General features: G+C 35.2%; 1 protein-coding gene across 1 annotated transcript in view; it reads right to left on the reverse strand.

Moving 5' to 3' along the window:
- Positions 1–964: 964 nt before the first annotated feature.
- Positions 965–15385, reverse strand: part of mrc1a (mannose receptor, C type 1a) — a 43943-nt gene continuing 29522 nt past the window's right edge. The window contains exons 17-30 of the mRNA XM_088919428.1: positions 13910–14073; positions 13673–13737; positions 12630–12730; positions 12049–12188; positions 11059–11173; positions 9914–10086; positions 8643–8748; positions 8032–8264; positions 6612–6777; positions 5111–5263; positions 4788–4904; positions 3899–4063; positions 2938–2976; positions 965–2181 (exon numbers count right to left, since the gene is read on the reverse strand). Of these exons, the coding sequence (XP_088775554.1) occupies positions 1940–2181; positions 2938–2976; positions 3899–4063; positions 4788–4904; positions 5111–5263; positions 6612–6777; positions 8032–8264; positions 8643–8748; positions 9914–10086; positions 11059–11173; positions 12049–12188; positions 12630–12730; positions 13673–13737; positions 13910–14073 (1979 nt within the window). The 3' untranslated portion in view covers positions 965–1939. The remainder of the gene's footprint in view (positions 2182–2937; positions 2977–3898; positions 4064–4787; positions 4905–5110; positions 5264–6611; positions 6778–8031; positions 8265–8642; positions 8749–9913; positions 10087–11058; positions 11174–12048; positions 12189–12629; positions 12731–13672; positions 13738–13909; positions 14074–15385) is intronic.

The raw sequence follows: 15385 nt of genomic DNA on the forward strand, positions 1-15385 counted from the left end.
GTAGATTAATTCACTTCTGGGAAAACTGGCCTTGGAGTGTGTGCATGTTTGTGTCTGTGTCTGTGTATCCTGCCTTGCGCCCATTGCTTGCCAGGATAGGTTCTGGCTCCTCCACCACCCTGTATTAGATAAAGCTGTTAGAAAATGTATGGATGGATAGGAAGCACCTTCTTATTCAAAAACATGTGGAGCCTGCAACAAGCTATCCAGCTACTATATATTGCTGAACTTTCTTTGGCATATACATACATATATACAGAATATACATGATATGAGCAATTTTAAATCCCATTTTCTGCACAATCTCTATTTTTTCTTTAATTGCTGTAAAGGTCTGCCTCATACATAAGATGAACAGTTGCTTCACTTTTCACTTGCTTTTGGATAGTAGTAAACACCGTACAGTCTGAGGCAGTGCAGTATTGAAGTTGTTTTCTAATCATAATTTGTAATTAAGTACTTTTCACAATGATTATTTAATTATAATGGCCTTGTTTGATATTTAATTTAGAATTGTATGTATTTGAACCTTTTCACAGGTTTTCTGTGTTTGGATAATATTCCAAAGTTCCACTTTAACAAAACTGGTGATGTGAGTAAAAAATGTTACTGTATACCTCTACACCCTTTTTTATGATACAGAATAGTTAGAGGCTGACATCACCAGCAAAAAACAAAAAGCCTACTGTACAGTACATGTGGCACAAATTCAGAATAATTTTAAACAGTTTTTCAGTTAAAAGGTATATGGATATTATAGGGAAAACATTGCCTCTTATATTAATTATCATCACCTTTGCATGGACTTCATCTAATCATTTTTCCTAGTTCAAGATTTGGTATTAGCAGGAATCAGGAAGTACAAAACAGGAAAAACTTTTTGTTGAAGCAGCTAACATCAAAAAGCTATTCAGTATATGTATTCCTATCCCAGGTGTATCCCAAGAACATTATCAACACATTATTTTTAACAATCATGTTTTAATTTTTGATCTTTTATTTACAGTCAAAGAAATGTTTTCTCATCCAGCTGTTTTATCAAGTTAAACACTAATAACGAAAGGTAAAAGGAACATTTTATAAAACACCATGAAGAAGCACAATGAATAAAATTTGCCAAAAATATTTATTTGCCGTGTAGTTTGGTTAAGAAACGTGGGAGAGTTCCTGTCTCAGGAACTGAAATCAATGTTGAGGGTATTTGCTGGAAAAAGGATCATATTATCATATTATACATTTGGTGAGAATAGTAGTGACCCATAGTGAGTTTGGGGAACAAAAAGTATGATGTGAATATGTAGTTCAGGTGAAACCCGAAGAAGGCTCCACAGCCGAAACGTTGTGTTTCCTTTCTTCTCTTTTCAGCATGGAATAAACCTATTACTTGTTCGTATGATGGGAATGACAGTAAAGACACACTAAGGGTGTGTCACACTGACTGTCCGTGATTCAATTTCGTTTTATCTTAAGGTAAACTCCTCTGTATTCACAAGCTTGATTGTATAGCTCGCAGACTTGTGCTGTGGTGCAAAATCGACTTTAAGTAGGTAGAATGCTGTGTTTTGAATGTGGTCTTTCAGAAAATCATTGAAGAGCGTAGGTTTGCTGTTACATTGCATTCGTTCAGAAAGCATACAATCCTGAAGCCTATTGTTTTCTTGATAACAGCTTGAATTTTACACCAATTGCCACCAAGATAAACAGGATGGGAAAAAAAGTACATGCAAAAGTTTACCATTTTACTTTTACAATGCTTTTGTTTACATTTCACAATTGTAATAATTAGAGTCAGACGAGAAGAAATCTCCAAAAGTCCAGTGAATCAAGATCAGGAAGCTTCATAAAAGATTCCATAGCTCTAAAGACCCCACAGCAGCCAGGGAAAAAGGTTAATAAGTTGATTTTTCTTTTTTGTTCACTGCACACACATGCAGCATCTTTAGATTGTGGCCTGTTCATTCTGTTCAATGTTAGCTACCAGGACTTTAGTGTCAACAGGTGATGAAGAGGTATCTGTATTAAAATATAGTGTATTATCAAAATTGCACTCTCCTTGGACAGGCCTGCGTCCTCTCTTGTAAATGAAAAAGGCAGCAAGTCCAGCTCCTGTTATTATGAGGATAATAATGGCAACCACAATTCCAGCATAACCATGGGGTGGTTGTTCTCCAGAACCAGCATCTACGATAAATAAAAGATGTATATCAAATGCTGTTATGTTTGTTTTTATACAATTTATAATAAAACAACTATCAAGACTTCTGTGTGTGTACTGTATACATACAGTATATAAGATATATACTGCATGTACAGTTTGCTTTGAAAATTATTCGGTAGGATTGAATACACAGACATGTTTTTAAAATCTATATATGAGGAGAGAAAATCCAGTGCTCAAGAGTCTCACATTTTAATCATTTGAATAAGAGGTATGTTTTTCCTGGATTAATAAATTCCTTGTTAAAAGTAATTTAAATCTCAAACTTGAAGTGAATATGCCGCTTCTTTACTGTACTTACAGTAAATGTATATCCTTTTTTGTTCCATGACTTAGAATACAACTAAATTTTACCATCAGAAGAAAGGTCAATGAAATGCACAGAGCCCATTAAAAACAACAAATAAAAAGGAACATTGTGCCAGTTTTAAATCCTTAGTTTTAACTGTGCTCACAGAATGTGGAGACTTTCTTACTACTGTTCTTCCGAATAAAAAATATTCAAAAACATTTAGGCAGCCTTTACTGGTAAGTAAGCAAGTGGATCAGGTAAAATTACACACTTGATTAAAATTTTAGTCTTCTATGTCCATAAATGTAATAACTTACATTTAGCTAAGAAAAACAATGTAAAGTCATTAAACACTTTTCCCTCACATACAGTATTTCCATAAAAGATTACTAAAGCATTAGAAACATCAAAAAAAAGAGACACTTACGCTGTTCAGTTTTTGGGCTTTTCTGGGTTGGTGGAATGACTGTACAAAAAGAAAAGATAATATCAGCAAAAATGCAAAAAACACATTGGCAGACATCCAATAGATATACAGTATATAGATATGAAGCACAATTTGAGGCCTCTTGGTCTTGGTTTCTAGTGCTTTAAAATGGTCAGCACTACATTTATATTAATATGTCCCATATTTTACAGCAACTTCTGCTGGCACTTAAAAACACTGTAACCCTCAAAGGTTTTCCCTATAATAACTATATTCAAGCCAATAGCTACTGTACTCTACTCTGATGACTTATAACTCCAACTCCAATTGTTTTATCCAAAAATCATTGCTAGACAATTTAACAGCTGATGTTGTATCAAAAACAAGTAATTCACGTTCAACTGTATGAACTGAACTGTCTGATTTTGCTGAATTTAATCAAATATAAATATTGAATTTTCATCAACTTCTAAGTTTAAAGCATTTAAATTAAGTAGACCACTTCCTGAAGTTTGCTCTTTTTAAGGTTGCATACTTAATAAAAGCCTTTTTTTAGAATGAAGAATTTACACATAAATCCATAATTCTGATGACAATGTGCATGCCCATTTGACATTTATACTGTCCCAGTATGTCTTTTTCTTTTTCCCTTTTCTTTTTTTGTACTGAAAGATTTCTGCTTGACAGCTACAGTAGCTACAGTATGCTAAGAGTCTAAGAAAAACTACATGTATGTTGTGCAAGCTCTTGAATGTGAGGTGTCAGAACAAGTTATTCGGATTCAGAAGTATTTAAGAAGCTGCCCTGTCGTTTTGAGTAAACTCAGCACTCCTTGTGCTCACCAAAACCAAGTTTCAACTAAGTAGATCACCTGATGAGATGACTTTGTCCTCTGACTTTTTCTAATTATCTACTGAACTGCCATCACACAGATTAGTCTGAATGAAAAGATCGGTGTCACCTTTTGCTGCTTTGCAGATATATGCTTTGTATGAATGGCAGTTTGCATTGTTCCACATCCCGCTGTCAGAGTACATCTCAACACATTCATCATTTTGACGTGATGGTTCACCACTGTTCCAATTAGTGTAGTCCACCACACTGTTGTCTATCCATAGCCATGCCCCTGTAGAAGAAGAAAACAAGGAAAAATTAATGTACACGCACTATGTATTTCTTTAACCAGCACTGGGGTCCTACCATTCTGATAAACCAAAGTAAGAATGGAGATTTTGAAGGTGATTACAAATTAAAGATAACAGTTTAAATGATACAGTATCTGCACTTATATTTGGGTAACCGAAGGCTGAAAAGTATTGTACTTCATACTGTATTCAGATGCTGACCTGAATTGCAAAATCATTCAAATTAGAACCACTGCATTGAGGCCTTGTAAGCAGACATACAAGACCTTGTAAGCAGACATTAAAACTTTTATTACTAATAAGAAAAACTGTATGTATTTCACAATCTGTGTTTTAGAGCTGGGTTGATAAAAAGGGATTTCTTTTTATGGCTTCTTTAGGGATATTTATTCATTAGTATCAAACAGGCTTGATTACACTGGTCTAACAAACTCCCAGTAAATTTCATTTTCAGATACTCTTGTTTTTAATCTAAAGCTTGCTCATTTTATATTGAGCAAATAATATAAAACTATATATAAACTACTGCACTTTCAGCAGTACCATGCAAAGCTGCCTAAGGTAATATTACATTACAATGTATTAGAATGTAATATAATTGTACATTATTCATGCATTATACAATAAATCACCAAGTGAATGTAACCTAGACAACTGAAGTATTTAATAGAGACGGTATCTGTTTGTAAATCAAAATGCTGTTACCATTCACATTCTTGTAAAGTCCTATCCAGAAAGACTTTGCTCGGTCTCGCTGCAGTTCAGCATTTTGCAGCAAAAACGCAGCCTCTGTGGGATCTTCAATGGCGACGAGAGATCCACCTAGCATGGGATATTTTTCAATCTTAATTATACGTAACAATATTATTCATTTCACTATAATATTTTCAGTGAAAACAAATATTTCTCAATTACAGTACATTTGTCAGAAAGATAAAAAGAAAATTATGACAAGCACAGTTTTAAAATAACCACGGAAAATAAGAATGTGCAATATTAAACAGAAAAGAATAACAAAAGAAACATACCAAGCTTCATACACTCCACAGAAGCATGGGCCCAGTTGTCTACCACTGAAGCGCTAAATGTATAGCAGTGACCACGGAATGGCACCCACACTCTTCTCTTTTTGGGTTCAGGACAATTACCAGGAAGCTGTGGAGGCTCAGTGGGAGCAACATCTGTTAACAAGCACAACACACATTTTCTTTCTGACTGTGGTCTGACCTGTATCTGTACAACACACTACATTACAATCAGTCTTATACTGTATGTTTCACCATGTCTGCTTTGGTCTGCTTCATAACAGGCAGAGTTGCTACAGTATAAATAACAAAGTTGTGCTATCAGGCACCACACATGACTAACGACTGCTCATTAATCCACGGGTGTTTGTTTATGATTTAATAGTACATTATACAGTAGATGTGGCGCAATATATGATGTGTATGTTCAGCCCAGCTGAACTGATGTTTAGACCCCTCTTCAAAACTGGGATGGCCATTCAAGGTACAGTACAGTGAGATTGTACCGTACTGGTCTTACCCAGGCTTGTAAAACCTCAGTCCATGAGAGAAGTTTCTCATTTTTATTCCACATTTAAGACTTCAGGTAACTGAAATAGTCTTTTTTGCCTTCAATTTACCCCATTTTAGTTGTCTGTCATGGTGCTTTGAAGGGTTCAGACAATTAAAATAACTCAAGTAATGATTTTAAAGCCTAGAAAAGGGTATTAAACTTGTTGAGCTAAATGGAATTATAACATAAGTAATAACGGAAATTCAGGAGGAAGGTTAATCTCGCACACTTCCACTCGTCTATGCACAGTATATAAACCTTACACCCAGGACTTCCTTTCATATGCCTCTCTCACATACCCCCACCTCCAGACATCCAGTCCTGGATAGGCTTTCCAAGCCCTTAGCTAGGTGAACCTCACCAAATGCTTTATATCTATTTGTCTCTATCATTCTCGCATTCATTAGGATCTTACTGAAGAACCGAATTAAACCCTTGCACAAATTAAGTACTGTCCTGGAGGTGTTCTTTCCGACCCTATGCAGATGACACAATCCGGGATAGAGTGAGGAAAACATGGGGAAAAAAGCATGCGGGAGACGGGAATGAAAACGGGGCATGTCCATAGTGCACTGGTGTTCTGGGAAGGTGTGGCCGAGGCAAACAGTCCAAAACTGAGTCCAATGGGGAATCCGAGAAAAGGCAAAATCCAGAACTGGGCGGTCCATCCAAGACAAACAGAATTAAAACAGGAACCGGGTCGGAACCAGCAGGAACAGGAACTTTAAAAGCTTGATGGGACCAGGCGCTTCCAGGTCCTGGACTCACCTGGTATGGGAACCAATGCAGAGCCCAGAACAGAGTGAGCGTCTGGCTTTTAAGGTGAACTGAAAAGGGGTCTGGAACCCCTCTCTCGAGCTGGTCCTGACCAACTTACTACTTTACAACAAAACAAGCATAACATTTTGTATACCCGAGACATTCATTTAATTACTTTTCAGGGTATCTTACCTTTTGTCTGTTTACACACGGAGTAGTAAGTGTTATTGCAGAGCCCTGTCTTCCACGTCCCATCAACGTCCATGTAAACACAAGCAATGTTATTTCTAGGTTCCCCAGCAGCCCACTTCGTGAAACGTAACTTCCAGTTGTCGATCCATGTGAAATACCCAAAGGTCTGAAAAAAAGGAACAAATTAACCAAGAAAGGTTTTTTTTTAAATAGAACAACCAGTTACTTTTTGTTACGCCATTTGAGTGTTTTTATTTCTTGGCTCAGAGCTATAAATACAGAAATTTCACACAGTGAAGAAGGAGTAAGTGTATCATGTCATAGGCTTCACAGCACCACGTAGCAGATTCAGCAGCAATAGCACAAAAGACATGTCCTTCACTGACAGTGCAATTCCTTCCTAGAAAGATCACCGGGGTCTTTGTATCACTCAAAGCCAAGAAAGCCTAACTGACTAACCCCACACTTCCTCCTGCAGTGCCCACCCATTTGAGCACTGCAGTCCTAATAGTAGATAAAATAAGCTCATTTGACAAAAAACAAAAAAATTCTACTCTGTCATTTAATAAAAAAATACGTCACAATTCAATATCTTTATGTACTGTATATATGATCATAGAGCTCAATCTGTCCTCGAGAAAACACCTTTGCCAGATGAGCCACTAGGGAGGTCCTTGTGAGGAAGCTTTTTAAATGCAGTCTCAGCACCTCTATGCAGCTACAGTAAGTTGCATTACACTTAATAAACAGCAACACACTGGTAATTGTTCTCTGGGTTTTATAATCATCTGACTTAAATCCAGCTAAATTGTTATTAGCAAATCTTCTTTGTATTTTAAAGCTTTCTTGGACAAGCTGTATTATGTACAGGCATGTTTAACCAAATTTCTTTATGTAAGTCAGGTGGGTAGCTGCGTCAGCATACATAGGCTGCAAAGGAAAAAGTAATAGGTTTATTCCATGCTGAAATAGAAGACAGAAAACACAACGTTCTGGCTGTGGAGCCTTCTTCTTTTATCCGAAGAAGACTCCACAGCCGAAACATTGTGTTTTCATTCCTCTCTTTTCAGCATGGGATAAACCTATTACTTGTTCCTTAACATTTCTTTAGGTTTATCTTATATTAAATTTGATTTTTTTCCCTTAATGCTCTCATTTGGAATTGCAAATTATTTTTTAACACATTTTACAGCTACAATATGGGAGAAAGTATTACTGAACCTAAGGATCCAACACAATCTAAAACACTTGTCAAAGGCTTCCATTGTTTCAGTGTTAACTGTAGGAGACTTACAGTAGCATTAAAAAGTGATGCAGTTCTGGGCTACAAGATTCAACATGAATTCCAGGCGCTTAGACCCACACAAATAAAAGGAGCCCCTCTTATTAATATATAGTACTGTTAACTGCGCTACATTACCACATTGCTGTTAAGTCCAATCCACATGGGTTCTTTGTATTTATGTGCTAGAAGCCTAACAAAGGCTTGTGTTATAGAGTCCAGAATGCTAGCCAGATCTGCATCATCTGCTTTGCATTGTCTTCTGGCTTCGTCCCAGTTCATTTTCTGATTTATCACTTTAAAGGAGTTATTGCCAAACTTAATGTAACCACCAGGTGGTGCTGTTGTTGTCGGATTATTGATCAAAGGATCTGGAAAAGGAAACAAAACCAGTACTAGAGAAAGCATTTTATCAGGATAATCTCTATAGATACACATTTGAAAAAGGAGCAGAATGCACCTCGAGAGAAATCATGTCGCACACAGATCAGCTTTTAAATTAGATCAATAAAACAGCTTTTTGCCTGTTACATTGTAGTGCATATATATCAAAATATGTTAAACCAAATATCTTTTTATCCATAAACAAATTGTATTATTTTATATCAATTATTTACGATTGTAAAATCGGCCTTCAAATAAATACATTTTTCTTTTTGTGTGCACTTTTATGAGGCTGACCCTTAAAATCTTCCTTTTACTGTTGCCAGTGTGTTATCAGAGAAATCTTGACAGACTGCAATGCTCACCATTTTTTCTTTGGCAAATGAAAGGCCTCGACAACAGACAGTCCTCAACTTTCCACTGTCCAGCCATCGTGGGGGAACTGCTCACTAGCACTACACAGTCAAATTCCTAGAGAAGAGACTAGCAATACTCAGGACGAAACACTGGTTTTTGAAAATATTTCTGCTGCTCACATTCATATACTGTATATGTACAGTGGGACAAACCTATATACTGTATATATCTAAATATATAGGTATCCAAACAATATCGAGAAGACCGGGTCTGTTCATAACCATCATTGACGGAATTTTAAAACATGGTACCAAAATTGAACATTAATTTGGCAAACATATCTGGAGTTTTAAGAATACCTAAAATATTCATTAAACTAGTTTATGTGCACGCTACAGTCTATTCCACTTTCTCTGCTGATTGAAAGATCCAATAGTAAGATCTTCGCTGAGGAACATTTACATGACTGTATATCACAAGACCAAAGTTTTCTTTGATAAAAGAGGGTTAGGTACTGTACGTAATACTACGTGGTTTAACCTGCACATGATGTTTCAGCTCTGTATGCCACTTGGGCAATGAACATTTTCAGAAATTCAGTAGTATGGAGAGTTTGTGTTCTGCTTACTTCAAATTTTCTGAAAAGGCTATTTAAGTTAAAAATGTAACAACAGAAGGAAATGTACAACCACATTTAGATGGTGTGCTTATATTGTCTTTGTCATATACATGTATTTGCCTGAAAGCAGAGCAGTGTTGCTTACTAAATTCACAAAAGACTTGGGCTTGGATTCTTTTATGAAAAGGGACAAAATATGCAGCTTTAAGATCACTATTCCTACTATGCACAATGAAGATGCAAGTTCATATTCATATTCATATTAGTAGATACATAGTTTGTCAGTGTAAATATAAGATTGTGAATATAATTCTTTCTCCCCCACTCATACAGTTTTGTTAATCATAAAGCACATTATTCTATAAAGAAGAGTTAACTGACAAGTGATTTATAGTAATACTGCAAGGTAGTTGGTTTTGCAGCCAATTCCAGGTGTAACTTCTGCAGTATAAGACAAAAATAAAAAATGGAAACATCCTCTTTGAAAATGACTCTTAGTTACATTTCTATTTGTTACATGTCTTTTATATTTTGATATATCTGAACGCCGGAGAAACTCTTATTTTAATTTCTCAGTGAAGGTGTAAGTTTTTTATATTTTCCTAATTTTGTCTGAATGTACATACAGAACGAAATGTGTTGCCTTAAGATGTGGAGTACCTCATCTGAGTGGAGATATCTGCCGTCAGGCACAGACACTGGGTTGCCCTTTGCCCAGTTGGTGTAGTAAACCCCTTTCCCATCAGTCCAGAGGAACCGCATTTCTGCATTGATGTCATTTAACCCAATCCACACATCTGCTGTCATTTCCTGAAGCTTGGTGGTCAGGAACCCTGAAGAAGGAGATAATGATGGTGTAGCAATAATTGAAATATAAAACCTAAACAGTGACCTTTCATTATGCTTTAAAAACAACACCTACAGTACAACATACCCTGGCTTCTTTCAAGAAAAAAGTTGGAAGAAAACCTTGAATCAATTAGCTACTGCAGTGCCTTGCAAAGTAATCAGAAACTATTGCAAATGTATTCAGGGTTTCCTCTAGTATTTGCCTGCTATTACTGTAGCTCCATGCACGCTTTTCCTTCAGTCCCAACAAGCCATTTCCTGCTAAGGAAAACCATCCCATAGCATGATGCTGTCAACACTTTGCTTGACTGTAGTGATGGCTGACTAAGAGATTTGCTGTGTTGGGTCTGTGCCATATTTAGACCAAATGGTGAATTTGTTTTGATTTGTCATAACACCCTTGGCCTCATTTTTGAAAGATCACTCAGATGCAAAGTTGATATGAAATATGAGATATGTTTTAGTGAATTCAAGCTTTAAAGCAATGATTTGCTTTAAAGCAAAGAAAATTATGGAAGGGTTTTAATACCTTCACAAGGCACTGGACTAAATGGGCTGAATGGCACTCTAGATTGTAACTGTTCTAATGTTCTTAAAATGAGAAGCTGTGTATACTCTTTAAAAATAATGCTGTGATATAGTAAAGTATAATTTTGGTTGGTCTAAAATAAACTACTGACACTCCTCAATTACATTATAAGAAATACCAGTAGAATCACATCTATAAGATAACTGCTGTTATTATAAAATCACTTTTTTATATTTATAAAAGAAATATAATAATTAATATTTATAAATAAAAATAAAATAACAAATGCTGCTCTTTAGTACATCAATGTTTTCAGAAATTATTACTGGAATTGATGTGTACTACACATCAAATGCAACTTGATGGAAAATTGGAACATTTGAATGTTGTGTGTTAAATGGGACATTACATTCAGTTCCTCTCATACCTTGTTGTTTTTCATTCGTTATGGAAACTAAATTTCCACCCACAGAGATGCAATAATTTCTTGCATCTTGCCATGTCTTTCGTTCAGCAGGATTGGACCCAATCATTTTGTAGCACTAGGAAAATGTAAGACATCAAAGTATTTCAGATTCTAAGATTAGGAAACTAAAAGGAATTTACATTGGATAATGATATACCACACTACCTCTTTTCACAAAATGAAAATGCATTTTAATTTTTTGATGCTTCTTTTAAATTTTGTAAAGTATTCTAAGTCCCATTTCAATCTACTGTGCAATGTCACGATATGTAAAACCCTTGCTTCTACTCAGGTACTGCATATATAGCCCCATCACAGACAACCAAATATATATATACAGAATATGTTTTTATTATTATGCTATAATGTTAGGGAAACCTTACAAATTTATTTACATTTTGTAGTTCTCATCAAATTGGAATTGAAACAAAAATTTTAGAACACGAAATTTGTGTCCCAATACCATGTCCAAATTAGCAGTTACATTAGCAGTTACATGTAGTTACAGTACATAGTAAACTAAAAAAATTCCAAAGCTCTTGATGAGAGCATGGTCTTGATCTTTCTGCTCCATTTATTTTAAATTCTTGGACAGATTTTCTCTGAAATTATGTTTATGAAATACTTCTTTATTAATGTATGAAGTGGCATTTTAATGTTGCAATCGATGAAATATATCAAGTAATTGTGCATACGTACTGTATGTGCATGAGTAATGTATGTCAATGCATATATACAGCCTGTTACAATTATCAAGACATCTGAAAGATATTACTAAATTACAATTAATCTGAAGAAGAATTAACTATGTGTTTTTAGGAAATGTACAGTATAAAGCATAAATTACAGTTAAAATATAGTTGATATTTTTCTAATCACAACATTTCTAATCACAACAAATAATGAGGCATTAGCACATAAACTGAATGTGTTTCCTTGCTGTAATAATACCTTTCCCTCAAAATAGAGCCAGTCAGGCAGACATCCTCCTTTGGGAATGGCCGTTGGAGCCACAGTGGTGTTAACAAAATTGCTGCTTCTTTTACATATGGAGGCAAGAGGTGCACCACAATTCATATCATTCCAAAACCCTGCAGAAGAAGCAATCCACAAATAACTGTCAAGCTTTACATCTGTTAACCTGGTTAGTGACATTCCAAATACAATGTAATCTGGTAACACGAAAACAAAAGTGGAAAATTATGTATCTGTGTACAGCATATGATATTGAAATCATGGAGGTTTCAGCACTAAATAATGTAGTGAATCTCAATTTACCTTAGATACAAAGTTATCACGTAAACTATTTCATTCCTTAGAAAAGTTTCCCTACCATTTACAAAGCTGAATAAATATTATACCATACAATTTTTATTGTGTAAAAATCTTTAATCAGTTATAGTGCTCTCCTATTGCTGTATAGGATTAAATTTACCCTACAAGTGGACTGATAACAGTCTAATATACAGTACCATGTAAATAAAGCCTGAGATATTGAACAGATTTTCTCCTATTAAAGTCTCAGTACTTACCCATGTTTTTATACATGCTGACACAATTTTCATCATTGTTTGCAAAGTTAGGCTCATTTTTTTCCCATGCTACATAGCTTACTGGGCTTCCATCTAACCACCTGTATTAAAACAACAATAAACAATGCAGTAATTGTATATTCTCTTGCAGCTTGGACCATCACATGATCTACAAGATGTAGATTTGTCTTGAACTTCTTTTTGGCTGGCTGTGGAGAGGTGACTCTGGGCAAGTGTGTGTTACATGGAATAGTAACCTGAAGTTGCATCTAAGGTGCAAAGAGGGTGTGTACAGTACACTGCAAAGCTGGCAACCATGAGCCAGCCAGGTGAGGCAGCAATGCTAACTGCCTTGCAACTGCCCCAACCAAATGAAACTTAATTAAGTACATTTATATTGAATGCACAGCTATTTATGATTGTTTGAGTAGTAAAGTTCATTGGAGTAATAAAATACAGAGCTCAAGGTATAAGATATAGTGTTTGATTATCAGACCATTAGCCTACCATCCAAATTTTCACTTTCGATACACATTTCTAATCCTGCTAAAGTTCTTTGTATCTGAGCATTTGGACTTCAGATGCATTTGAAAATAGTGGCAATGCAAAAAGCAAAAAAACAATAAAGTTCCAGGAATTCCACCACTTAGCTCACTGATAATCTGTGCCACAGCTAAATAACTGTAGCTTTCTGTCCTCATGAAAGAGATCTGCATCTTCTGAGACTGTTTTGTGGTTAACTTGCACTCTGTGTTTATAGGATATGCTCTGTGTTGCTGTGATGCTTTCCTTCACCATGAACAAGTGGTTTTCTTAGATTGGGTAGATGAATGGAAAATGACCTTTTTAACATGGGCATGCATACATTTGATTTAACTTAATAATAACATAAAACAATTTAACTTGATGTGTTTTACAGAAGGAAACTACTCACCTACCAAATTTGGAAGAGACTTAAGTAAGACTGAACATAGAAAAACCTCAGTGTGTATAAGCAGAGGGTAGATACAGTACTTGCTTTAAAAGAAGCTAGTTATACATACTGAAATGTTTTATCCAGACCAACAGTCATGCCAATGTAGTATTGATCTTCATCACCTCTGGATATCTGAAATAAAAGAATGAAAATCCTTAAAAAAGTTATTTCATTTTCATTCTATTGGAAGAGTAAGCTAAGTTTTTTTTTTTACAATTGTACTAACACAAGACTTTATCAAAATACAGTATAAGAAATAATTTATTAAATGTATTAAATGTCGTGAAAGTCATTTCTCGCTTACCTGTTTCCATAAAAATGTCCTTTCACTTTCCCCTTCAATAACAGCAAGGTCACCAAAGTTCTTCTTACAGTGATCTCTTGCATCTTCCATAGGAAGTCTTTGGCTATTCATGTAGTACTGGGATCCATTATACTCAATCCAACCATCTTGTGTCATGTTGTATTCTGCAAAACAGAGAAAAATGCCACTTGTTGAACAGCCATGCATGTTAGACAGTGTGGTACTGTACATTTGGACCACTAAATTTATTTGAAAATAGGTTTTTTAATTTGAAACATGTGTAGCTGACAAGTAAGCCTGTCTGAAAAAGCAGAGCGGCACTATGCATGTAGGAAGTCTTGTAGCCACAGCTGTAGTACAGGCTATGCTGTGCGTTGTTTATTGCTAAGAATCCACAGTTATGGCAGAACATATGATGATGTAGTGTTGACGTTGAGTTGCTTGTAGAGAAATAATGTTCGGTGTCACTTGCTGAGCTGCAAGAACCTGTTGTTTAGAACATGGGGCCCCCTGCAGAAGCTGGAAAAATACATGTTATTGTGTAAAATAAATGCATAAACTAATTAAATAAAATATTTCTCCGTAATGACATTAACACTCAGTAAACAAAATGGCTTAACTGATTTGCAGCACTTATATTATCTTAAATAATATTATCTTATATATCTTAAAGTGAAAATTCCAATTTTAGATTCTATTCAGATTGTTATTATATTTTGCTGGTGCCATTATACAGTACTACTGTAAGTGACTTACAGTGAAACAATAATAGGAAGTAGAGCTGGAGTGGTGAAACAGTGAGCATATAAAACAGCAAGAGAAGAAGAGAGCCTGAGCAAGACACAAGCCAATCATAACCAGATAGCTTTATAAATTACACACCAACATTAAAAAATCCAGTAAAAAAGTTACAGTTCTTTAGCTAGTAACCTACATAGTCAGAGACAGTATTGCAAACAAATTACAAACCTGAGAAAAGAGTTATGGTCAAATTAAAAAACTCTACCTAAACTATAATTAATACTAGACAGCTTCATACTGTATTTCAGGCTTTGTAAAGACTGGAAGCAATTTTAACATAAATGTCTAATGTCAAATGAGATATACAGTAGTGTATAAGTCATTTCTGTATTCTGTATTTAATAAATACAGAAAGAAAACTGGGATTTATGTTCCTTGAAAGCATTATTGTCAATTATTTCTTCATTTTATAACAATTCTTTTGGGTTTTACAACACAATTTGTATATTTTATATTTCATTACAGAATTTGTAATCACCAATTGCTTCTTTGTCTTACTAATCACACATCCTGTACTCCAGAGACCTCTGCGATATCTGCTAAAACACTTAGCCATCTGGGTGTTATTGTGCCTGATGACATTATAGCTTGCATGGAAGTTCATTCATCAAATGAAAATTATAGGAAGCTAAATATTTAACAGCTAGTTCACAGGAATTGTATACTTCGTATGTA

Source organism: Atractosteus spatula, chromosome 6 (genome assembly GCF_055471065.1).
Source record: "Atractosteus spatula isolate fAtrSpa1 chromosome 6, fAtrSpa1.hap1, whole genome shotgun sequence".
Classification (NCBI taxonomy): Eukaryota; Metazoa; Chordata; class Actinopteri; order Semionotiformes; family Lepisosteidae; genus Atractosteus; species Atractosteus spatula.